This window comes from Macaca fascicularis, chromosome 9 (genome assembly GCF_037993035.2).
Source record: "Macaca fascicularis isolate 582-1 chromosome 9, T2T-MFA8v1.1".
NCBI lineage: Eukaryota > Metazoa > Chordata > Mammalia > Primates > Cercopithecidae > Macaca > Macaca fascicularis.
In genome coordinates this window covers 68,458,906-68,485,404 of record NC_088383.1, presented here as the reverse complement: position 1 = coordinate 68,485,404, position 26,499 = coordinate 68,458,906, and the positions used below count along the sequence as shown (strand labels likewise).

At 46.7% G+C, this 26,499-nt stretch overlaps 1 protein-coding gene across 2 annotated transcripts in view; it reads right to left on the bottom strand.

Annotated features, from left to right (window-relative positions):
- Nucleotides 1-362: 362 nt before the first annotated feature.
- POLR3A (RNA polymerase III subunit A) overlaps nt 363-26,499 on the bottom strand; it is a 53,944-nt gene continuing 27,807 nt past the window's right edge. The window contains exons 17-31 of one of the 2 annotated variants that reach the window (XM_005565348.5): nt 25,509-25,620; nt 24,299-24,417; nt 23,294-23,431; nt 21,320-21,490; nt 18,551-18,664; nt 13,223-13,309; nt 13,053-13,135; nt 12,332-12,502; nt 10,251-10,344; nt 9,965-10,057; nt 8,410-8,574; nt 7,609-7,773; nt 7,221-7,352; nt 5,347-5,479; nt 363-2,829 (exon numbers count right to left, since the gene is read on the bottom strand). In XM_005565348.5, the coding sequence (XP_005565405.1) occupies nt 2,681-2,829; nt 5,347-5,479; nt 7,221-7,352; nt 7,609-7,773; nt 8,410-8,574; nt 9,965-10,057; nt 10,251-10,344; nt 12,332-12,502; nt 13,053-13,135; nt 13,223-13,309; nt 18,551-18,664; nt 21,320-21,490; nt 23,294-23,431; nt 24,299-24,417; nt 25,509-25,620 (1,926 nt within the window). In that variant the 3' untranslated portion in view covers nt 363-2,680. Of the gene's footprint in view, nt 2,830-5,346; nt 5,480-7,220; nt 7,353-7,608; nt 7,774-8,409; nt 8,575-9,964; nt 10,058-10,250; nt 10,345-12,331; nt 12,503-13,052; nt 13,136-13,222; nt 13,310-18,550; nt 18,665-21,319; nt 21,491-23,293; nt 23,432-24,298; nt 24,418-25,508; nt 25,621-26,499 lie in introns of those variants that run through there. The other variant, XM_074001711.1, reaches the window with a different exon arrangement.

The window sequence follows — 26,499 nt, the reverse complement described above, 5'->3', positions numbered from 1 at the left end:
AAGGATTATTCTGCTATAGTTTTAGGTAACGCAAATATTTCCTCCCTTGGGTTGTGGTTGAAAAATAAAGAGGTCCAACAGATAGCAAAAATCAAGAAAAATAAACATACAATGCCAGGTTCAATCAGACAAGAATCAATGTGAATACACATGGGTAAACCCTGAAATAGAAACATGGCACCATAGTTTAACTGACAAACATACTGAAAGAATCCAGAATGTCACTCCCACTCCTAAAGTGCTGAACACAGCAGGGGGCTGTAACTGAGTCAGGAGCTATTTTAATCTCCCTTGTAAAAAAGACATAAAAATGGCAAAGAACTGGACAGACTGCTAGTCAAGAATATGTAACTGTTCATGGATGAGATGGAATTCACGCATATTTTTATTTCTTCCAAGCAGGTACAGAGACTCAAATGTAACCCTTTGATTGAGCTCTCATGCTTGAAGATGTGCTGCTCCCTGGCCTTTGAGCTCTGTGCTGGCATAAAGCCCAATGCCTGGGCAGGGCAGATGATCATAGTAGGGAGAATTTTAATACCAGTCATGGGACACAGTGGGGAGCACAGACCGTAGGGTTTACCAGGCAATGCTGTTGATGTTGACAGTCCTAGCAAGGCTGGCAGTTCCAGGAGGAGGACCAGCACCTCCAGGACGTATGATTTCCCATGGGTGATGTGACCCTTCACATAACCATTCTGCTCCAAGGTCTGCCTTGTTCCCAAGTGCTATATGCTGATCCGCACCCATCACAATCACACACGTCTCACACAGACTCAAGACTCTGCAGCACCCAACTGAGTACTCACTCAAGCAAGATGAGGCTCCTTGGCGGTGCCATCTTTATTATTCCCAGCCACAAGTTATAGCCACAACCTCTCTTCCATTTAAAGTGTGCGTCACCCGCAGAAGAAAACGGGTGTCGGAGTTCCCTCCCATGATTCAATTCTACCCTCCCCTGGTCTTTGCACGGATCCCAGTGGTCCTGGCTCAGATCAAGCCTACAGCTTACTTCCCAGGCACGCTTCCAGGAAGGCAGTTGGGGTGGGGGGTGCCCCTTTATGGCTCTTCCCGGGTTACATGAGAAGCAGTGATCTCAATGGGGTCTCAAGTAGAAGCCCTGAATTAGTGTTCATTAACAAACTTAATCCTTTGTCCTAAACCAGGCTTTAGCTCAACTGAAAGATAAAGGGGGGTTAAACATTAAGAAAAATGGCATTTTTTCACGTCACTGATACCCCAAGAGAAGTTAATAGGTCTACCTTATAGATGCAGGGAAATCATAAAGTCAAACTACAATTTTTTATAAGAATTAATTAATTTTTTTAAGCTTATTTTTTTTTTTTTTTTTTTGAGACAAGGTCTTGCTTTGTTGCCCAGGCTGGAGTGTAGTGGCACGATCTTGGCTCATTACAACCTTCACCTCCCAGGCTCAAGTGAACCTTCCACCTCAGCCTCCCCAGTAGCAGGGACTGCAGGCATGCGCCACCATGCCTGGCTAATTTTTGTATTCTTTGTAGAGACGGGGTTTTGTCATGTTGCCCAGGCTGCTCTCAAACTCCTGGGCTCAAGCGATCCACCCTCCTCAGCCTCCCAAAGTGCTGGGATTATAGGTGTGAGCCACAGCACCCAGCCCAAACTACAAATTTTAATAGAATGTTAAACCCAACCACTGGCCAAAAATCACTTAGGTCAAGAATTCCTAATCCACAATCTCATCAGTATGAAGGGAAAGCACTCATTCTAACACAGATCCAAGAACCAATGGCTACCCCAGGTACCTTAACAGCATCAACTCAGAACTTCAGAAATCAACTAGAGATCATCCAAGGAATGTAAGTATAATTCTATAAAAAAAACATCTCATCCCCATCGCAGCAGGCTCCAAACTCCAGTGAGGCTTCCATAGGCCATGGAGAATGGGTTTGGCTCTTGTCACAGGGTAGAGCCCCATGATAGGGGTCTGAGGTAGATGAAAACAGGGTAGCCAGGGGCATCTACAGAAGATGTTACAGAACTGCCTGGGCCTCATGACAGTTGCAGCTCAGTTACAAATCCCAGATGGCTCTATTTGCTTAAACCAGTTTTTCCAGTGACGCTTACATGCTGGCTTTCTTGGTTTCTATAGATGCTTGGTTTCAAAAATAAAACTAAAATAACAAAAATTCCAAATCCCTCAACTGGAACAAATAAATAATAGTAACAATATTTACATGAGTATGTCACATTGAGAGATTCCAGCAAGACCAAGGAATGGAAAATCCACGAACGTGCCCTGGCCTGTGTGGGGCTCAGGCCTGGCTCACCGTCAGGTGTGAAGACACCACGGGGAGCCGATGGATGTATGCAGTGAGCTGGGATGGGCCATGACACCTGGCTGGGCCTTAAGTCCAGGTAGGCAGGGTGTGCAGGAGCTGTGGGGCCGTCCATAGATTGAGTTTCAAGCAAGCAAACAAAAAAACCCTCAGCTCTCCCGAGCAGTATGGCACAGTCAGGGTCACTGGTGTGAGCTGCGCCCTATCAGAGGAGGAGCCGCTCCTGGGGATGCCAAGGGGGCTTTTCTGATTGCTGGCACAGGTGGGGACCTCAGGACCCCCGTCCCAGGGAGCACAAAACTCTTCACATGAGCTGCAGACAGGACAAGGAGTGAAGGTCTGGCATGGTCCCCTCTTTCCTTGGACTATGTGACAAGGGGGATGTGGAATTCATTTGTGTCGAAGATCAGGGGCCTCTTGGGGGGGTTCGGGTCTCTGTCGGCCTTGTGGAGCAGCTTGAAGAGCCCGGTTCCAATGTTCATTGGGATTCCCATGATGATACACTCAGACACCCCTGAAACCAACCAGAATGAACATCAGAGAGCCTCTAAACACAAGCTACATTTTCAGGAAGACAGACTATTGGCTTAAGTGTCAGAAAATTAGGATGTGAGTCCCAGCACCACTCCACATCAACTGGCTGAACTCTGGAAAATCCCTTTCCTTCCAATCTAGAAAAGAAGGGTGGCTGTGGAGTGCAGGCCGGGGGGATTATGTGCTTTCAGGGTAGGGCAGTGCCTGCTCACAGCCTAGGAGTTTGTTGGAGAGAGTCAGCTCCACCAGTTCTCCTCTCCCACCTGAGCCAAAGGCACCCTGGGAGGGCCGTGCCTTTGAGAATACAGTTTAGCAAGAATACGAAAGGATGCTCAGGAAACTCTAAGTTTGCCACCCAGTGCTTCCTTAGCTTAGAGCCTACAAGAAAAGCAAACAACTGGGACAGTAGTGAGCAGAATACAATCCCCTTGGAAACTGCAGCAGGCAGCTGTTAGCTGTGCTCAGGGGAAGGGGCCAGGCCAGGCTTAAGAGCATCGGAGCCTTGATGATCTACAGCCCTGATGAGAAACACCCGGAAGGCAGGGCACCTATAGAGTTACAGGAGCAAGGGGGTGGTGCAGATTCTTTCTCCAAACCCATGTCAACCTGGCATAAGCCTTGAGTCTACGACGAGCAAGCACATGGCTACTGTCTTCTAGACTTTGTGCTAACAAGGAACCAGACAGGCAAACAACTAAAGACCAACATGCAATGAGGGCGAACACGGGGTTACAATGTGCTGAAAGACCAGGAGGAGGGGAAACTTCAAATTGCGGGTGGGGTGGCAGCCAGGCAGTCGAGGAGGTTGGTGGTGGAGAGAGGTCGTGGGTGGTGGTGTGTGGGGCCGCAGAGCTGCAGCAAAGGCCCGGTTTCCAGGTGTCAGGCTTGAGTGCTGGGTCTCAGCCCTGTTGTCAGGCAGACTCGTTCTTCTCCTGGCCCTGGGCCTTCTTCCAGTCTTCCCTGTACCTCCCTCTTGCCCCACTCTAACTGCTGCTCCTTTTTCTTTCCCTTCATGCTTGGTTTTTTTTTTTTTTTTTTTTTTGAGACGGAGTCCTGTTCTGTCACTCAGGCTAAAAGTGCCGTGGTGCGATCTCGGCTTATTGCAACCTCTGCCTCCTGGGTTCAAGAGATTCTCCTGCCTCAGCCTCCCGAGTAGCTGGGATTACAGGCGCCTGCCCCTGTGCCCGGCTAATTTTTGTATTTTTTAGTAGAGATGGGGTTTCACCATCTCGGCCAGGCTGGTCTCAAACTCCTGACCTCGTGATCCACCCGCCTCGGCCTCCCAAAGTGTTGGGATTACAGGCGTGAGCCACCATGCCTGGCCCACGCTTGTTTTTTAAAAATATTTAAATAGACATGAGGTCTCATTATGTGGCCCAGGCTGGCCTCAAACTCCTGGGCTCAAGTGATTGTCCTGCCTCAGCCTCCTGAGTAGCTGGGACGACAGCAACACCATGCCCGGCTCTCATCCTTCTTTATCTTAAAGAATTATGTAATATTTCTTTCCCTCCATCTCCAATCCATGTCCCTTTTGAAAACAGAAAAGTTAATCTTAGAGGCAAAAAATAGGTATACACTCTAATGATGCCAATCTATACAAGAGCAGGAGGTGAGACAGCAAAGGGCTACTGGGAAGCAGAGCTCTGGCCTGGAAACGGCAGCCAGACTTGGAATCTCTGTGGGCCTGATTAGCGTGTGCCCTGGGGCAGGCTGCTGACCCTCCCGAACTCCAGCCCCTCACCAGCTCCCACCGCAGGCCTGCAGGGTCTTCCTGTGGAATCAGAAAGGCTCGAGCAAAGCTCAGCAGTCAGTGGTGGTCTCATGGAAGACGCAGGGAAGCCAGACACTGGGGAGAATTCCCCTCATGCTCCCTCTCCCGCAGGCCAGTACAGCCCCATCAGAGCCATGCTTTGTTGAGTGGTGGGGATGAGGCATGGTGCAGAGCAAAGCTCTGCTGGTAGACTCGACAGCAAGCTAGGTCACCCGGGTCTTCTGACTTGTCAAAGGGCTTAATATCCACACCCCAACGGTGGGTTGACATACTTAGCACATATGATGCCTGGCACAGGGGCTGAGCAGGCATCGATGGCTACCTCCCAAGGACAGCAGGACACTCTGCTCTGCCCAGTGCCCAGCCAGTACCCTCTCCTGTCAGCCCTGGTGTCATACACAGGGGTCAGGAGAAGTGTGGCTAACTACAAAGTCAAGGGCTAGAAATATTCTTACATGCTCAGGGTTGCTCTTTTCTTCTTGGACCAAAAACCATCTGTGCTGACAGAGGGAAGTCATCCAACAAATGTAAATGGGGATGCAGGATGCTACAGTCAGGCTTTGGAGATAAAAGATCCAGCAGTTCCAATTCATGATCTATGACATTATTCTTGAAAAAATAAATGCTCTGCCACTCAGTTTCTTTCATTCCCTTAGAAGCCTAGACATGGTCTAAGTCGTAAATAGTAAAGGCCTTTGATGCTGTTCATAGAAACATCAAACCTACCGCACACGGAGTCCTTCTGCCCGAAGTAGGCAGCGTCAAAGAGATGGTCAGCTGTCTTCTCAAAGGAGGCCAGCATCAGCACACTCTCCTTCATCTTGGCCAGGCCAAACCTAGTGATGCCCAGGACTTCACCCTGCGTCAAGTGGGAAAGAGTCACGGTGGTACTCACGCCAATGACAAAAGCTTGAAACCAAAGCACGGTGCACCTTCAATACAATCAACAAAAATCCTCCAACGTCAGGTGTGAAAGGCCCTGGGGAGCTATGTGTCTGCCCTCTGTGTCCCACTGAGGTGGTCAGTCATCGGCAACATGGAACTTCACACTCGTGTCCAGATGCCATCAGAACAAAGAATTAAGAACTAGAATTCAGAGACTAACTTTAAAAAAGGGGAGTACTTCTGAAGAGATTTCTTATGGCTCAAAGAACTAAAAAAAAAAAAATGTAAAAACCTCAAGTATGAAGATAATTAAATTTAGATAATTCTCTTCAAAGGAATATTATGCCATAATTTAAAAAGTACATTTATTAAAACCATGAAACAAGATGGAAAATATTTGTGATGTTAAACAAAAAGTCAGAACAAAAACTGCACACACACAGTTTCCTGCAACTAAAGTAAAAGATGCATAGAGAATAGGACTTCACAGAAGATGTCGAACCGACAGCCATTTCCCTCACCTGGTTTCTTTTTTTTTTTTTTAGGAGACGGAGTCTCGCTCTGTCGCCCAGGCTGGAGTGCAGTGGCCGGATCTCAGCTCACTGCAAGCTCCGCCTCCCGGGCTCACGCCATTCTCCTGCCTCAGCCTCCTGAGTAGCTGGGACTACAGACGCCCGCCACCTCACCCGGCTAGTTTTTTGTATTTTTTAGTAGAGACGGGGTTTCACCATGTTAGCCAGGATGGTCTCGATCTCCTGACCTCGTGATCCGCCCGTCTCGGTCTCCCAAAGTGCTGGGATTACAGGCTTGAGCCACCGCGACCGGCCCCTCACCTGGTTTCCAAATATTCTGTAATACACTATCAACTTGTTTGGGGAAGCCTTATGAAAACCTGCTGCCCTAAGGCACAGCTAGAGGGAAATACATTTTTTTGGAAAAGAGAGAAAAAAAAATCAAAACACCAACCCACCTCAGCCTCCCGCCCCCAACTTCAGATCATGTTAACTTATTCTTTCCTGGGAATGGCTACAGAAGAGTGATGGATGGGTTTGATAAGAAACACCTTGGCCGGGCGCGGTGGCTCAAGCCTGTAATCCCAGCACTTTGGGAGGCCGAGACGGGCGGATCATGAGGTCAGGAGATCGAGACCATCCTGGCTAACCCGGTGAAACCCCGTCTCTACTAAAAAATACAAAAAACTAGCCGGGCGAGCTGGTGGGCGTCTGTAGTCCCAGCTACTCGGGAGGCTGAGGCAGGAGAATGGCGTGAACCCAGGAGGCGGAGCTTGCAGTGAGCTGAGATCCGGCCACTGCACTCCAGCCTGGGCGACAGAGCAAGACTCCGTCTCAAAAAAAAAAAAAAAAAAAGAAAGAAACACCTCAACTTGCCATGGGACTCTCTGGGTTTTGGCAATGGCTAATTTTGCTTTAGGATGGATGACACTCAGGATAAGAACGGAACCAAGCTCCAGCTCTCTTCACTCCACCAACTGGGTGTGAGTTTGCCATGAGGCTGTAATTCTCATACTGGGATTTGACCAGGACACGCAGCCTGATCAGCATACTTTGGTTTTTGAGCAATGTTCACATCTTATTTTCCCTCTCTGATGGTCCTCACAGCGGCGCATTCTACATGTCTTAGAAACTCCACAGGCTTATTCTCCTGAAAGTGAGTTTCGAGACGCCCAGGCAGCCCGGGGGCCTCCTGCCACACACCTTGTAGGTCATGAGGTCGGAGAGCAGCATCACGTGCCTCCTGTCGATGCTCATGCCGTGGTTCACCATGGTGTACTGGATTTCATTGATGATGGTTGTCCGGGCAGCCTCGATGCCCAGAGTTTTCTCCACCTACAGAGAGAAAGGAATGAGCAGAAGCAGCCACTTTTGTGAGGCCACTGCAAATTCTCTCCACTTCCTCCTCTGCCCTCCAAGTTCAAAGCAAACCCTGTGCCGTTTTCCAGAAATGGATTACTGGGCAATTTTTAGTTGTAGACCCAGGGCAAATGGGATGGTGAGAGAAGTATGCTGGGAATCAGTGGAAGGCCTGCAGATGGCACAAGGAAGACAACCTAACCCTAAGGCGACTCCATGGGGTAAGCAGTACCTCATAGGTGTTATTGGAGGTGGTTCGGGTGCCCTTCACACCGTGTGTGGCCATGACTGCCCGCAGGTTATCACCTTCCACCAGAAGCTTGTACTTCTCCTTTCCACTCTGCTCATCAATGTGTATGACAGCTCTGGACACCTCTGGAATGCCCTGCACCACCACCTGGATTCAGAGACAGAGAAGGCTGTGAGGACGGTGTGAGCCATGCCCTGGGATGATCACCTTGATCACCCCAGCTTTCAGCAGTGGTCATCTGTGACACACTAGAGCTAGTTTTAGGGATAAGGGAGGGGACTACGCCTCTTTCTAACATCAGTTTTTTGACAGAGCAGAGAGGAATCTAACAGACTAACTCCTTGGGGACACGGCCAAGAAGAAATGAAGAAATGGGGCTGGGCGCGGTGGCTCAAGCCTGTAATCCCAGCACTTTGGGAGGCCGAGACGGGCGGATCACGAGGTCAGGAGATCGAGACCATCCTGGCTAACCCGGTGAAACCCCGTCTCTACTAAAAAATACAAAAAACTAGCCGGGCGAGGTGGCGGGCGCCTGTAGTCCCAGCTACTCGGGAGGCTGAGGCAGGAGAATGGCGTAAACCCGGGAGGCGGAGCTTGCGGTGAGCTGAGATCCGGCCACTGCACTCCAGCCTGGGCGACAGAGCGAGACTCCGTCTCAAAAAAAAAAAAAAAAAAAAAAGAAATGAAGAAATGGGACTAAGTGACAAAGCCCTTGAGTCCCAGCCCTGCGTGTCACACCACAGGGAGATGCTGGGTCTCCATGAGAAGCGACTCCTGTTTCACCTTGGGGAGATCTTCTTTCAGGAACTGCAGCACATAGTACATGGAGCTCTTGCTGTTCTCTCTGGGGGTGACACACACCACAGCCTCACCGTGAACAGCCACGTCGCCGGGCTTCACGCGGAGCTTGGACGTACAGATGGAATATCGCACTGTCTCAGCGTTCACCTGCAACATGGCCAGGAGTAGGTGTTATGAGAGGTTTGAGGGCTTCGATTCCAGTGTTTTTCATCCTTTATTTCATTATTGCCCCTCTAAGAAGTCCTTTTAGTCAGGTTTGTTCTAAACACCTCCCACCCGCACCATGAATTTAATACCATAGATATACTACATATCTGTTTTATGTATTATGTATATATATCTGTGCGTTACTCATAAAAATAGCTTTTTTTTCACCCACAACAAAATATTTGCCCTTGAAAATTCATGCTCAATTCACGGCAACACATGCAGCCTCTGTGGGAAGCTCTAGGGAGGCTGGAGGTTGGAGGCCAGGCTGATTAAAAGCTTCTGTGGGGCCTCCCCTTTACCTGACATTTCCACAGTGGTTCACTTGCTACATTCCTGGATGCAACTCAGCTCTTCTGCAAAAGAGCCGCAAGGCAGGCAGCAAGAGACAGGCTAGAGAAATCCCCAAACTGGAGAGCAGGTTGCTGCATTTCAGAGTCATCTGTTACATGGGTAACATATGACCTTGGTGCGTGAGAGAACGAACTGGCAGAATATGTTTTTTTTTTTTTTTTTTTTTGAGACGGAGTCTCGCTCTGTCGCCCAAGCTGGAGTGCAGTGGCCGGATCTCAGCTCACTGCAAGCTCCGCCTCCTGGGTTCACGCCATTCTCCTGCCTCAGCCTCCCGAGTAGCTGGGACTACAGGCGCCCGCCACCTCACCCGGCTCATTTTTTGTATTTTTAGTAGAGACGGGGTTTCACCGTGTTAGCCAGGATGGTCTCGATCTCCTGACCTCGTGATCCGCCCGTCTTGGCCTCCCCAGAATGTGTTTTAAGGGCTAGTACAGCTTTAACTACCCGAGAGAAAGAAGAGGGTGTTGGGAAGTTACTCAGTTTGCACCCCAAGTTGGTCTGTTTGTGAGAAAGGTGGATCATCTTTCAAATGTTGCCTACTACCCGTGCATTCCAGTTTAAGAAGCCAGGTTAATCTCCCCATCTAAACACATTTACAGAACTTCCTAGGCTAGCTGCCATGCTGGGCGCTGGGGACCCACAGATGAGTAAGAGAGCCAGCCCTAGGGTCCTTCCAGACACTGGGAAGAGGGGACAACAAGACCACTTATCATAACACCGTGTCACAGTGAACTGCTATTGTGGTCTGCACAAGATTTCAACTAATTTCCTGTGTGTCTTTAGATGGCTATATTTGTATCAAGGTCAGGTTTAGAAAGAGAAAATGTGAGGGGACGACAGAATCACAAAAACTAGAAACCAAACAGAAGCTTCTGCAATGCTTCCTCTGCCTTGCTTAGCTCTTGCCCTAGTTTATCAGTACCTATCTTGGGACTAACAGGATGACTTCCTCTCTACATTTAATTATGTGACTCACTTCCAGTCTCAGAAGTCTAATCCGTTCCAGGGAGAGTTTGACGAGAATAAAGCAGTCATCAGGAAGAAACACTTCTTCAATATACTCGGAAATCTGGAGTGTCAAAAGATCAGAGTGTTAATCAGCTGCTTTCCCCTTTCCTAAGAGCATGTGACTGCTTGCTTTTTTTGAAGAGCTGGAGTAGTGAGGACGCCACAGGCTGGTCAATCCATGGCAGCTGATTTTCACACTTCCTTGCAATGTTGCTGAGCTAGTTTTCTTGTCATCAATAGGGATTTCTTCTTACCTCTCCCAAGAGGGTTTTCTCAATTCTCCCTTTCACGAGGCGAGCATAATCCGCGTCGTCATCCTTGTCTAGCTGTGCTGTGATAATTGGAGTGCTGTCAAGAGGCAAAGGAAAAATGACGCTAGCACAAGGGAGGAGCCTGTTTGAAGACCACTGCTTTGTTAAACCCAAGTGCTATTTAGAATCATAATGTTACTAGCAACGCCAGTTTACTGAATATTTACTGTCAGGTATGCTACTAAGGGCTTCATATACATTATCATTTAGACTTACTATTTTTGGTGGTCCCCAGGCAATCTACTCCCGAAGTGAATGAAAAGACTTTCAGAAAATTCTTCCTTAGAAAGTGAGCCCTGGTTGGGTGCGGTGGCTCATGCCTGTAATCCCAGAACTTTGGAGGCCAAGACAGGTGGATCACCTGAGGTCAGGAGTTCAAGACCAGCCTGGCCAACATGGCGAAACTCTGTCTCTACTACAAATACAAACATTAGCCAAGTCCTAGCTACTCAAGAGGCTGAGGTAGGAGCATCGCTTGAACCCAGGAGGCAGAGGTTGTAGTGAGCCAAGATCGCACCACTGCACTCTAGTCTGGCAACAGAGTGAGGTTCTGTCTCAAAAAAAAAAAAAAAAAAAAAGTGATCCCTACCTGTTTTTCTTTGGTCCTAACAAGTGTAACAAGCAGTTATTTTAGTTCTGTTCCCTGTGAACTGACCACCCACACTTTTTTTTTTGAAAGGGGTCTTGCTCTGTTTCAGGCTGGAGTGTAGCGGCATGATCACAGCTCACTGCAGCCTCTACATCCTGGTAGAGGATCAATCGATCCTTCTGCCTCAGCCTCCCAAGTAGCTGGAACCACAGGTGTGCACCACCACGCCTGGCTAATTTTTAAATTTTCTGTAGGCTTGGGGTCTTCCAGTGTTGCCGGGGCTGGTCTCAAACTCCTGGGCTAAAGTGATCCTTCAGCCTTGGCCTGCCAAAGAGCTGGGATTACAGGCATGAACCACCAGGCCTGGCCTGTAAAGTGACCTTTTGCATATTACAATTTCCCTCATCCCTCTCCTCTCCCATCACCGCTTCTCCAGGAACACCTCCAACTCCTCTGATCACTGGCCATCAGCTTCTGTCCTCACTGTTCTGGACAGGATCCCCAGAATACACACCTGGGACTGACTAATCTGACCAGCCTAGAAGGGGCAGGCAGAGCTCCTAACACCCTGGTTGTCTACAGTTGTGGTTCTACAACCAAGTATGGCTATCTTTCTTTTTTTTCTTGAGACAGTCTCGCTCTCTCGCCCAGGCTGGAATGCAGTGGAGTGATCTAGGTTCAACGCAAGCTCCGCCTCCCAGGTTCACGTCATTCTCCTGCCTCAGTCTCCCGAGTAGCTGGAACTACAGGCGCCAACCACTACGCCTGGCTAATTTTTTGTATTTTTAGTAGAGACGGGGTTTCACCGTGTTAGCCAGGATGGTCTCAATCTCCTGACCTCATCATCCGCCCGCCTCAGCCTCCCAAAGTGCTGGGATTACAGGCGTGAGCCACTGCGCCCAGCTGACTATCTTTCATTTAATGCTATGTATCATTATTTTGTTAAATATAGATCACAGGTAAAAATCATGACTTTTGTCATCAAAGGCACTGTAAAACATTTCTATTTCTTCTAGCCTTAGATCAACTAGAAATCCTATCACGAAATCACCAGGGGCTCACAGAATATGACCACAGGCCAAGTGGCAGACACTTCAGTCAGGCCTAGTTAGGCTGGAATAATGACATCAAAAGGATGAAATCTCCACTGACACATTGCTCCAGTTTTTCCAGTCATTTTTAACATTTTTTCTCTTCATGTTACTTGTGGCCATAAAAAAAAAACATTGCTTCTATTTTGACTGTATCCAGTTTAGACTTTTTCTTAAGTGGCTTTTTAAAAAACCAAAATAGGATGAACACAGCATGCATGCCACCCAGAGTTTAAGACACAGTCCTATGAGGATATCACACATATGCATGTGACACGAGGATCATTGTTTCTCAAGAAACAGGACAGGCATGTGTGGAACAAGAGGGAAATGAAAGCAGGCACCTGATGGCCTTGGAAGCATTGATGATCTCTTTAATCCGGGGCACACCCAGGGTGATGTTCATGGAGGCCACACCTGCAAAGTGGAATGTCTTCAGGGTCATCTGGGTGCCTGGCTCACCAATGCTCTGGGCACACAGAGCGCCCACTGCAGAACCTGGCTCCATCTGTGCCCTAGAAGGCAAAGGTATGGATAAGAATGCAGCATGCCAAAGAAAAGTCCAGCAAAACTGCTGGGGAGAGGCTTCTGATTGTCACCTTTCAACAGAGAATATAGATGCTATTCGGGTCGGGAAGGGTATGGTTGTGACAGAGAAAGAGCCTGGCATAGATGCAGACAGGGGTAAGTAATGGTCAGAGAGGGGACGGCAATGCCACTCAATTCTGCATGGCTACTTGTGGTCAGCATGTAATAGATGCAGAAAATCTAGATGGTCTGCTAACCAATGGTACTGATGGCAAACAGAGCAGTGGCATCTGCCATATTCATTAGCAGTTTCCCCATGGGGAGAAGACATTAAGAAATTTCCTTGCAATTATTTCCATATCTTGGAGCATTCAGCCTAGCAATTCATCAGACCCCCTAGAGAAAATGTGACAGAACCTGATCAAATACTGTCAGTTAACAAGTGAGCTGGTGCAGGGTTTTGTACACGTGGAGAAACAGAAGGGATACGTGAGAACTATGTGGATGACAGTCAGTCCAAGACAAAAGCATCCCTACCTCATGTACTTGTCCCTACAGGTCTCCAGAAACTTTTCTACTTGGGTGGGGGTGATGCGGTCCAGCTGGTACAGCACACGGGGCTGGAAGAATACAAGCCAAGCATACAGTTAGGGCCGGCAGCACCTGCAAACAGCTCGGGGTTCTAACATGTCTTGGAGGGATATTACCTCTGTTGTGCCGTTATCATTGATGCCATATTTATCTCTGGTTTTCTTGATCTTCTCAGAGACCCCCTTAATGAATTTTTTTATTTCCTGAAAGATTACACAGCAAACATCATTTGTAAGTTTCACAGTCATTCAGATGACATAATTCATTTCATAAACCTCAGTTGTATATGACAAGTCTATCATATTTTAGTGTTAGCTCCATATATAGTATAAAGGACACAATCTGGATACTGCTTCTACTACAAAGTGGTTTTCCAAAGAACACACCACACTGTCCATACCCCAGACACACACTCCATTGGTTATGGTGTCTCTAAGGCCTTCTCTTCCAACCACTCTCATGGCACTATCTACAGAGCCCACACAGCATGTGGGAGCCTTCATTCTTGTTCTCCAATGTGCCACGAGGGCTATAAGAACACAGTTCAGGACAGGTACAACTGCAGCATTTATACTCTTCTGTAGATTAATTTTTGAGGGTTTCTTCTGAAGCTATTATGATCAGCTTAAATACTACCAACTAAAGCATAGCTTTGTTGACAGTTCATGCATTTAAAACACCCTTTGAGCTTACCTTCATTTCAAAGAAAACACTCTCCAAACCCAGCTTACCTTTTCCCCTCCGGTAACCACCTCTCCCCACAGGCCTAGGCCTATGCTCTCTTCCCACACACAATTAGAAGTCTGTAAGGATTCCTGGAACCACTGTCAAAGCCAGATGTGAAGCATCGGTATATGCTGCGATTCCCACTGTATTTAAGAATAGCACTCTCAGCCCCGGGAGGATGACCAAGTAGAGCAAGAAGGTGAAAAATACACAGGTGGAAGATCAGAGCAGGGCTAGAGACTACAGCCCTGACTCCGGTTTTCTGGTGACCACTCAAATGGGTAAAACTATCTGTTTTAGGATTTACAGTGTGTCTGTGAAAGAGACCCAGCCCACCACCACTCCTAAAGCCAGGATCAGCCAGCACCTTCCCCTGGGGAGCGCTCACAGGGAAGGAGCACTTACAGAGGAGCAGTTAACATCCTGCTCACAGTGGGTCAATCATCAAGGGCTACTCCGGGGTAGTAGAATGGCTCTTAAAGCACTTCTCAGGGTGAGCTGATGGCACCTACCATGCAGTAGCAACTGTCCTCCAGAGGCCATTATCCTGCTATCCTGGGAGCCGGCATCGGCTGCTCTGGTGTGGCCCAGGGACAGGACAGTCTCTGAGAATATGGGGAAGAGGAGATAGACTGCCCCTCCTTTGTAGCAGCAAGGAAATCACAGTGGCAGTAAGCTTAAGTGGCACTCTGGCCAAATGCAGGCATCCAGCTGCTCTGTGGGGGTGGATGAGTACAGACGCCCACACGCGGAGGACAAGCAGGGTGAGGGCAGACTGCATTACGTGGTGGCTAAGAAGCCTCGTGAGGTTGTTTCTTGATTCGGGGTAGGCTGAGGGTCCCCCAGAGAGAAGGCCAGCATGCCTTGCCCAAAGTCCACTCAGCCTATTGTGTGGCTGAAAATGCCTAAGCCTGAACCAGGAGCCCATTTTCGCAAAAATAAAATCCTGTTAGGTACCCACAGACAGCTTAAGACTTCCTAGCCCCATTTTGTCCTAACCTTGCAAAAAGAAATCTCACTAGCCTCCTAACTAGCCATTTCTAGTGACTACCCTTTTCTACAAGCAAAACGCTAGAACTTTATGTTCTTGTTTAAATAGCCTTAGCATCTGTGTCCACATGGTCTTATGCCTTTCCCAGCCAGCTGCTGCCCAGCTTGGCAAGACCTCCCTGTGAGGTGGCATGGCTTTAGTCCCACCACCCTAGAGCAGAGGGCACTGAAGGGCTGAATGAGGTCAGTGCTTGGCCAAGGCAACCAACCTCTCCATGAAGTCAGATGCTTTCTTCAAAGTCTTTTCTCTGAACAGGGGTTTCTTCAATGTAATCTTTGCCTACTGGGAAATTCCGTCTGTCTCCCAGGAGCCCAGGCAGCCAAGGGGCTACCTCAGGGGCCCATCACATCCTGGCCGTCAGTTCCCATGAATACTGCTTTCTCATGACTGCCTGTGTTGGCCAACTCTTTCTTCCCACTGAGAAAGTGCAGAGACCCACAGAGGGTGACCCCGCAGCCCAATCATTGTTCTACATAGAAAGGGCTTTTTATTTAAGAAGTTTTACCAGCTGGGTGTGGTGGCTCATGTCTGTAATCCCAGCACTTTGGGAGGCTGAGGCAGGTGGATCACCTGAGGTCAGGAGTTCGAGACCAGGCTGGGCAACATGGTGAAACCCCGTCTCTACTAAAAATACAAAAATTAGCCTGGCATGGTGGCATGTGCCTGTAGTCCCAGCTATTTGGGAGGCTGAGACAGGAGAATCACTTGAACTCAGGAGGCGGAGGTTACAGTGAGCCAAGATCGTGCCACTGCACCCTAGCCTGGGCGACAGAGTGAGACTCTGTCTCAGGACAAAAAAAAAAAAAAAAAAAAAAAAAAAGAACTTTTAGTAATTCACAAGAACTTTAGAGTTCTCAAGAAACTCTTTTTAAAGAGAAACTCTCCAGAGTCCTTGTTATTAATGATGAGTCTGACACCATGTTTTCAGATACAGTCACCTTTTGCAAACCAGAGATGAAAAATAAAGCTGGAGAGGGCAGTGGGACAACCTCTCCTGGCATGGCTCTAACAGAACATTCAAAGGCATTCGCACTTGCTGCCACTGAATTTTTCCTCTGTATATTCAGTATAAGAGGGGGCTTTGCCTGGCAGTGGCTGGGTCCTTTTGAGAAAGGTCCCGAAAGCCCTCTTGGCCCAGATGTTGCTGTTTGATCACCAGTTGTTAAAAGCTGCCTTACCTGTTGGCACAGGAAAAACAGGAGCAGAACTTAAGGCCAAGCCTTAGACCCAGAAGGTTTTCATCTGCAAGGGACTGTGCACACATATGGAGTAAAAATAACACACCTAAAACAATCTGCCGGCTTAGGCACTGGGAATGACATAGCTCAGCTTTCACCCCAATGGACATGCTTCCCATGGGTTTGCTGAATGACTTTCCCTACACAAAGGTTCTAGAAATTAGGTTTAAAAATAAAAAAAAGAGGCCAGGCGTGGTGGCTCACACCTGTAATCCCAGCACTTGGGGAGGCCGAGGCCGGCGGATCACGAGATCAGGAGATCGAGACCATCCTGGCTAACATGGTGAAGCCCCGTCTCTACTAAAAAAAATACAAAAAATTAGCTGGGCGTGGTGGCGGGCACCTGTAGTCCCAGCTACTCAGGAGGATGAGGCAGGAGAATGGCATGAACCCAAGAGGCGGGGCTTGCAGTGAGCCGAGATCACGCCACTGCACTCTAGCCTGGATAACAGAACAAGACTCTGTCTCAAAAATAAATAAATAAAAATTAAAAAAAAGAAAACAGCTCACTTTTTGGAAATGAAAAGTGAAATAATCTGCTAAAAATTCACACTGAGTCAACCCATGCATACTAGAGGGAACAAATTCACAATATGGCTACTGGCAGGCAATTCATCACACGATTAACCAGAAGTTAGCGTCTCATGCTCCACAGCAGGCCTATGAGCACAGGCATCTGCCTCTGGCAGGGACCAGGGCTCAATGCCACTCAGGAGTGCCTCTGTCACCTCAGCTCTGATATGGGCTAGGGCTGGAGAACATTTCACGGGCTCAGACACATCTGTTCTGGCCAGTGGATTTTGGACCCTCTCGGCAAATCTGAGCTCATCAGATTGTGAGCTGCCGGTGGCAAGGACATGTTTAGTCATCCTTGCATCCCCAGGATCTGTGGACTGTGTGACATATGGTGAGGGCTAAACCAGTGCTCACTGAATAAACAAATGCTGCCGGGTAGGAGGTCACCTGTTAAAGCTTTTCAAGGGCAAGAAAGGAACCAGTCCAAAGCAAAGCAGTGTTTGCCAGAACCGGGACAGAAACCTGCTCTCTCTGGTGCTGGCAAATGCTGGGGTGCTGCTGGAGCGGGCCCTTTCTGTTGGCGTTCACAGCATGCTAAGCACGTTACCTCATTATAGCTCTCATAACCTGTCTCAGTTAAGGTCTTCGAGGACAAACAGATAAATACGTAAACATAAGCGTGAAGAAAAACCAAATTACAACTCTAATTTGTTAGCTAAAAAAAAGGAATAGAAAGCCTTTGGAGGAGAAAAACAGACAAAGGCACCCAACCTTGCCACACTCTTGATTTTAAAATCTGGAAGAGTCTCTTTTTCACCTTTCATACCTTGACACATGAACACAAGAAGCAAGGAGCTTTCTTAACACAAATATTTAAGCTTCACTTGCTGTTTTTATTTTTGATCTACTGAAAGAGATACATTCTTCTTTGGCCTGCTGATCTTGTGCTACATTTGAATTACCAATTAGTACACAAAGGAAACCATTTACTGATTTCTGTATCCCTTTGCTTTTGATCCTAACCATGATTATAAACATGAAGGAGCTGCCTGAGCAGGTCAGAACCATTAAAAAAAACAAAAAACAAACCAACCAAAAAACCTTAAGAGGGTATCAAGGTAACAGCTCCCTGGAAGAATAGAAAAGGCTGATTCAATGGAGTTTTGATCCATAAAACGGCAAAAGAAAGAGCAGTTTAAACGGTGTCAAAACAAGACTAATACTAATAATAATTATTGGGATTCAGAATGATTGGGGAAGAGTTGGCTCACAGGATAGAGTGGGTAGTAGGCTGCTGTTGGGACAGGGCTTAAACAAAATCAGCATTTTTCTTCTAAAAGGGGAAAAGAACATTTTTCTTCTAATAGGGAAATGGCTTGACTGAAAGACATAAACTAAGAAAGTCAAGAGATAAATTCTGCATGTTGGCTGGTGAGATTTTGCCTTGGCCATTTTTGAATGACTGCCCGTCATTTTTTTTTTTTTTTTTTGAGATGGACTCTCGCTCTGTTGCCCAGGCTGGAGTGCAGTGGTGCCATCCCGGTGTACTGCAACCTCCACCTCCCAGGTTCAAGTGATTCTCCTGCCTCAGCCTCCCAAGCTGGGATTACAGGTGCCCGCCACCATGCCCGGCTAATTTTTGTATTTTTAGTAGAGACAGGGTCTCACCGTGTTGGCCAATCTGGTTTCCAACTGCTGACCTCAAGTGATCCACCAGACTCGGCCTCCAAAAGTGCTGGGATTACAGGCGTGAGCCACCACGCCTGGCCCATTCTTGAACTTTTTAACAAAGGAACAACCCTACCTTAAAAAACAAAAACCCAGCTTATAAAATCCACTTGACAGTCCTGGGCAAACAGAGTTCTTTACAACAGCGAGGCTGGGTGCAGTGGCCAGCACCTGGCAGAGCTTACCTGCAGGAAACTGTCCTGGCAGCAGAGGAACTCACTCTTCTTCATGATGGACTCTGTGGTCAGGATCAGCTCGTTTTTGCTGAGAGCAGGCTCACTCGGACACGGGAAGACTGCCTCAAGTATTAAAAGAAAATTATATTATGTGTAGGGGCCACAGAGAGGGGGCAGGAGTAGATGTGAGAACTTACAAGGGATAAAATGACCTTACCCGAGGTGAGCTTTTAGCAACCTGTGATTTTTCTTTCAAAACAAATTGTGGACTCTACCTTTCATGTGAAGATGAAAACTGGATAAATGGAGACTCCATCCTACGCAAAAATTTCTGGGCTATTCAGCAGGTGTTGTCCCATTATAACTTCCCAGCCTTCGCCACCTCCCCGCCCCCACTAGATTTACATTAAAAATATAAACTGTTATTTAAAAAACTCAAACATTTCAAGAGTGAAAATACTCTCCCACCTCTCAGGCTCATAAATTTCTTTTTTTTTTTTTTTCAGATGGAGTCTTGCTGGATTGCCAAGGCTGGAGTGCAGTGGCGCCATCTCGGCTCACTGCAACCTCCGCCTCCCAGGTTCAAGTGATTCTCCTGCCTCAGCCTCCCGAGTAGCTGGGACTACAGGCATGCACCACCATGCCCGATTAATTTTTTTGTATTTTTAGTAGAGACGGGGTTTCACCATCTTGGCCAGGATGGTTTCGAACTCCTGACCTCAAGTGATCTGTCCGCCCCAGCCTCCCAAAAAACTAGGATTATAAGTGTGAGCCCTGACAGAATTTCCTCTTTTTTTCTCTCCTCTGCTTTGTCCAAGTTGACTCAACGTTTTAATGGCTGCATTATTATTCTTTTGTATAGACAGACCATCATGTATTTGAACTATCCTCTAGTGATGGTTTGCCTTTACGGTAAGCAGCCTGGAAAAAACATTCTTGGCATAGTTAGACCATTTCTAGAGGACAAAAGGAGTTTCTGTAAGGTAAACTATTGGGTCAAAAGGGACACATATTTAAAACTCAGACTGATACTGTCCAACTACTCTCCAAAAAGGTTGTTCCAAGTTATATTCTCAAAGTATGTGAAGTGTGCCTGCTTTCCAATACCCATGACTTACAAAACTGGTCTCTAGTGCGCTCTACTTGACACAGAGAGAAACCAAACAGTCCTCTTCTGTTGGCATTTGATTACTACCAACACTAGACTTTCAACTGAAAACAACTTTTTTTTGGTCTCTTTTTTTTTTTTAAGACAGGGTCTTGCTCTGTCACCCAGGCTGGAATATAGTGGTGAGATCAGCTCACTGTGGCCTCAAACTCCTGGGCTTAAGGATTCACCTGCCCTAGCCTCCTGAGTAGCTGGAACTTCAGGTGCATGCCATCATCCTTGGCAAATTCTTTTTTTGTTTTTGAGATGGAGTCTCACTCTGTCGCCAGGCTGGAGTGCAGTGGTGCGATCTTGGTTCATTGCAACCTCCAACTCCCTGGTTCAAGTGATTCTCTTGCCTCAGCCTCCTGAGTAGCTGGGATTACAGGCACGTACCATCACACCCAGCTAATTTTTGTATCTTTACTAGAGATGGGGTTTCACCATGTTGGTAGGATGGTCTCCATCTCTTGATCTTGTGATCCGCCCAATCTCTGGCTAATTCTTTTTTTTTTTTTTTTTTGAGACAGAGTCTCTCTCAGTCGCCCAGGCTGGAGTGCCATGGCTCGATCTCGGCTCAATGCAAGCTCTGCCTCCTGGGTTCACGCCATTCTCCTGCCTCAGCCTCCTGAGTAGCTGGGACTACAGGCATCCGCCACCACACCCAGCTATTTTTTTTGCATTTTTTTTTAGTAGAGACGGTGTTTCACCGTGTTAGCCAGGATGGTCTCGATCTCCTGACCTCGTGATCCGCCCACCTCGGCCTCCCAAAGTGCTGGGATTACAGGCATGAGCCACCGCGCCCGGCCTGGCTAATTCTTTTAAAAAAATATATATATATATATATATATTTTTTTTGAGACGGAGTCTCGCTCTGTTGCCCAGGCTGGAGTGGAGTGGCGCAATCTCGGCTCACTGCAAGCTTCCCCTCCCTGGGTTCACACCACTCTCCTGCCTCAGCCTCCCGAGTAGCTGGGACTACAGGCGCCCACCACCATGCCTGGCTAATTTTTTGTATTTTTAGTAGAGACGGGGTTTCACCGTGTTAGCCAGGATGGTCTAGATCTCCTGACCTCGTGATCCACCTGCCTTGGCCTCCCAAAGTGCTGGGATTACAGGCGTGAGCCACCGCGCCCGGCTTTAAAAAATATTTTTTTAGAGATCGAGTTTTTACTCTGCTGCCCAGGCTGATCTCAAACTTCTCGCCTCAAGTGATTCTCCTGCGCTGGCCTCCCAAATTGCAAGGATTCTAGGTGTAAGCCACTGCGCCTGGCCTTTTTGCTTTAAATATTGGAAATTTTTTTAAAAAAATTGTTTTTTTCTTTTTTTTTATAGAGATGGTATCTCACTTTGCTGCCCAGGCTGCTCTTAAACTCGTGGCCTCAAGTGATCCTCCTGCCTTGGCCTCCCAAAGTGCTGTGATCACAGGCATAAGCCATTGTGCCTGGCCCTTCCCTTTTAATATTGGAAAATTATACAGAGTAACACAAAGAAAAAAGATACTAATCCAGTGCTTGGGATTATAAATACTGAAGTATTTATTAACTGCAAGTGATAGTCCAAACAGTACTTCCATCCTAAAGAAACATCCTTAAAAACACTCTAACCCCAGATATAATGCTAAATCTTACTTTGATGTTGTCTAGAACCCTTTTAAACTCCAAAGGTTCATCTTTTCCCTCCATAGCTGCAGGATCTAAGCCATCTCCTCCGTAAATGAACTGGATAATATCGCCAGTAGAGCTTCGGACTGTCAGATCATACTGGGAGCAAAGATCTTCAAGAGATTTGACAAGCCTTCGCTAAAGGAAAAGGAGGAAAAAGCTCAGCTGCTTTGGGAAGACTAGTCACATGTGGAGAGGATAAGATTTGCAACTCAGGAGTCTCAAGGTTACAAGCACTTTAATCACATAAAAATACTTTATTAGAAATCCCTTAAAAACAGATCTCTCCCCGCAAGAACAAGAGCAAGAATGCCTTACTAGCCTGTGCAGTGGGATTTGGAATATGCTCCAACTTGCAGCATTTTAGTGTATTTTAGAACACATGCAACTTAAGCCCCATCACCCACAAAGGACTCTGCAAACACTGTTTTCCTAGGCTGTTTTGCCTTCCTTCTCTTTCTCCCTAAGGTATAAATTAATGCAATAGCTTTGCATTTCTAAACAGAACTTAAGCCAGGACCCCTGCAGACTTCAATATGAATTACAAAGGATCAGGTGCAGGCCCTCTTCTGGGACAGAGGGGGAAGAAGAGAGAACAGGAACAGTATTGTGTTAGAACCAGCAGGCAGCAATGGCTTCTCAAATCTGCTTAGGGAGAACCGTCCACCAGCTGAACACTCCAGCCAGCAATGCTATGGTGGCTCAGTGAATTAAAAAGAAAGGAATCTTCCTCTAGGCAACTTCAAAACAAAAATCCCTTATGCCAGAACTAATTTGGTTTACGTTAACACACTGCTCTGGCAAAGTCATACTCTCTAATTCAAAAAGTAAAGACAAAAAAATTAAGTCAAAACACACATTATGGCAAGAGTGGTAAAAGTATTTCACAGTCTGTTGAGTTTCTGACAAAAGCAGCATGCTCCAACACTGAAGGGCAATTTCCCTTCGAAAGATGATTAATTGTATTCCGTGAATGACACACAAAAAAAGATGATTAAAAGTATCAGACAATGATACACGAGGTACAGGAAAGATGATGGAAATAGGCGTCTACTGATTTGGAAATAGGTGTCCACTGTCACCCTAATCACAGTGTTTGTTCTGGCCCACTCATTCACATCTCTGGTTTATCTACCCTGGTTTTCCCGCTTGCAAAGGGCCATGCTTAAACAGTAGCGAGAGAGAAGACACAAAGCTACAGCAAGTTCATGGCCCAGCAACTTGTAGCGTTGACTTTATCTGGTGTTTTAAGTAATCAAAAACATTAGTTAAAAAAATGAACAAATTGTTGAATAGGGAGTACAGGGACTGAAAAGACATCTTTTGCCTGTGGTCTTATGGAAGAACATAAGACGACGTATTTTTCACTCCTCGGTCATTAGGGGTACTTTTGTGGCAAAGTTTGAGAAGCATAAATGCTGAGAAGCCTCTAGTTTAGCCCTGTGCCCCAGAGTCTATTATCTCAGAGCTATACACTCTCTGGGGAAATGCTTTCCTTCTAAGCATCCAAGCCCTGCAGCAAGCACTGGAATAGGTCATTAGAGTTAATTAGAATGATATTAATAATGAGTTACATAAATAGTTGCAAAGAGAGAGGCAGAGGCCTCGCAATAACCCTCATTGTCACGTGTTAGTAAAGCAAGGCTTAGTGAGGTTGAATGACATATCCCACGATGTACTTCCAGTCACGTTCTCCTCTAACAGCGCTTTGCTATGCGTGGCTTTGGCCTGGTCTTGATCATCATAAGATGATTTGGAACATACAACATTTTTTTGGTTGTTCATTTCCAGGGCATCTACCTTTCTAATTTTTTCCTTTTAAATTTAACCCAAGACTATATACCTTACAGCTCATGTGCAAAACATGCAAACACTCAATAGTCAAAACCCACAGAGCCCTGTCCTGCTCTGTTGCTAATGGCCTACATTTCTTCAGGTTACCTGCATGTATCCTGTTTCAGCTGTCTTTACAGCCGTGTCGACTAGACCTTCCCGGCCGGCCATTGTGTGGAAGAAAAACTCAGTTGGTGTCAAACCAGAATAAAAGCTATTAGCCACAAAGCCTTTGGCAGCTGGGAGCTAAAGAGAGGTAGAAAAAAGAAAAATCAAACAAAAAAAGTTCAAGGCCCACGATTCTGAAATCCACTCAAATCAGAAAATGCCCCACCTTGAGACTATAAATACCTGGCCAGTATATTCTTACGAAATGGCAGGCTTTCTATGCCCTTTCCTGACGGAGAAATACTTTATACCAGGGACAAGGAGAATGAGGGCCCAGCCCGGGCTGGTGCTGGTGCCAGTGGCAGGCAAGTGGCACAGGAGAGGGAAACCTAAGATCCGGCTGCTCTCCTTAAAGTAGGCAAGCAGTCAAGGACCTCAGAGGACACCCTGTGGATGGAGGCTGCCTGCCCGTTCCCTGGGAAATGACACCTTCAACACATCCTTCCTGTGGGCCAGACCTGCCCGCCTCCAAAACATAACCGTGCATTGTTAATATCTACAGGGTTTCATTCTGGGCACTGAAAATGTTCTAAAAGTAGATTGTAGTGATGGCTGCACAGCTCTGTGAGTATATTAACAATCACTGAACTGTATGCCTTACATGGGTAAATTACATATGAAGTATAATTGTAATACTTACATATGAAGTATATATATATATGTATTTATTTGTAGAGATGGGGTCTTGCTATGTTGGCCAGACGAACTCCTGGCCTCAAGCAATCCTCTCGCCTTGGCCTCCCAAAGTGCTAGGATTTCAGGCATGAGATACTGTCCCTGGCCAGAACTGTATCTTAATAAAATGGCAAAAAAAAAAAATATATATATATATATAACTCCATATGAAATTGGCCAATAGTCTTTGATCTGAATAGGTCTGTGTTCCTTGGAGGGACGTGTACATGAAGAGGTCTTCATAGTTCTACCTGATCTGCTACCGCTTACCTTTGAGTGTTTTTCAAAGTGAGGCAGGGACCTGTTTTCAAAGCCGTCTGGCACTCGAGAGCCACTGATGGCCTGCTGTCCCACACAGGCAATCATCTGTGATATGTTAATGAAGGAACCTGGGGACATGGGCCAGAAATGTAACATTCATTTACCAAAATGACACTAATTGAAGTGCATGCAGAATGGAAGGGTAAAACAGGAATAGGCCCTTATGCTCAACAAGGTCATGGTCCTGGAACAGTAGAAGACAGAAATACAATCAAGACAACAAGGAGCTGTCAGAAACCCAAGAAAGGCGGAATGAGGGCGAGAGGAGCCAGGAGCATATGTGGGTTGGAGGAAAGGCTGGGGAAGTGACAGGCGAGTCTTCAAGGACGCTTCAGCAAGTCCAGGTTGGACTCCTGGAGGACATTATGATTTGGACATAAAGGGAGAGGGGGAGGAATTCCACAGTGGGTGGGAAAGTGGGAAGCAAAGACAGAGAAATGGGAAAGTGTGGGCTATGTCCTGAGGGCAGGAAGCAGGAGAGCAATGGGGTGAAAGGCAGCAAAGTTAAAGAGACTGGACTTTATCCTGTTAAAAAAAAAAGTGTATAGAAATAGAAGCACAGAGGTGTTGAATTGAATGTATTATCATAAAACCAAATGCTTTGAGGGCCTCAGTATCTACAAAATTAAAGAATTCTGCCACATCATTAAGTACATTAAAAAATCCCTGCTTTCTTTCTTCTTCAACCTGCCTGACTTGCCGGGCTCAAGTGATCCTCCCACCTTAGCCTCCTGAGTAGCTGGGATGACAGGCACAAGTCACCATGCCCAGCTAATTTTTTTTTTGTATTTTTTTATAGAGACGCGGTTTCAGCATATTGCCCAGGCTGATCTCGAATTCCTGGGCTCAAGCAATCCATGGGCCTCGGCCTCCCAAACTGCTGGGATTATAGGCATGAACCACTGCATGTGGCCTCATCTTTTTTTAAAGACCACGTTTGCTCAAAGCACCCTCAAACTCAGAATCCACACACATTACCAACAAGTTCCTCCAAAGCAGTTAAATTTCCCAAAATGCAAATAATTAAGTCTCCCTGATTTAAAAAGATCCCCTTAAATAAATGAAATGCCTGTTTGGAGTTGTGACTATCACATTTTCTGGAGTCAAACAGCCTGTACGGAGAACACACTGCCAGCAGGAGAGAGAGGGGCATGCACACCTTTGGAGCCACACAGAGCCATGGTGAGGGGGCTGTTGCTCTTGTCCAGCTCCCGGAGGCAAGCGCTGCCGGCGTGGTCACGGATCACAGACAGCTCCTTCAGGATCAGTGCCTAGTGGGAGAAAAGGAGATCCTTGGTGGGTTGTCCTCATTGCCTCTGTGGATTACAAATGTTCAATCTAACATTTAAAGAAATTTGAAAATACTGAGGCAAGATGCCCGATTTCCGATCAATAAATGTTTCAGAACCTTAGAGGAGGAAAATGCTCTGGCTATATGAACATGTGCATCTTCTACAAGGTTCTAAAATCGGTGCATAAGGCAAAAAGTTTTTCTTTTTTTTGTTTTTGTTAGAGACAGGATCTTACTCTGTTGCTGAGGCTGGTGTACAATGGCATAATCACAGCTCACTGCAGCCTCAAACTCCCAGGCTCAAGAGATCCTCCTGACCCAGACCCCTGAGTAGCTAGAACTACAGGTATATGTCCCTACCAGGCCTGGCTAATTTTTAGATTTTTTTTTTGTAGAGATGGGGTCTTGCTATGCTGCCCAGGTTCGTCTTGAACTCTTGGCCTCAAGGGATCTTCCTGCCTTGATTATAGGCATAAGCCACCAAGCCTGGCCTAAAATTGACAGTAATAAAAACTTGAAGACTCCTTTAAATGGCCCATAAGGTGGAATGTATGGCTTTGTGTATGCTATCCAACAAAATATCTGTATATAAATAGCTGTGTGGACACACACATGCACCCCATACGAATGTGTAAGATAATATGTGGTATGTAAAAGAGAATTGCTTGCACTGTTTGTAAATTTGTCTTTCTACTTATTCTTGCCAGGCACACATCTGAATGTCCACAAGCTAGGCATGTGATGAGGTGACTTCACAAGAATATTCCGGCTCATGAGCTCATCCACACAGTTACTCCTCAACTTACAAACTAGGATGCTGAATCAGTTAGGAGTCTGGTTCCATGAAAAATTGCTGCTG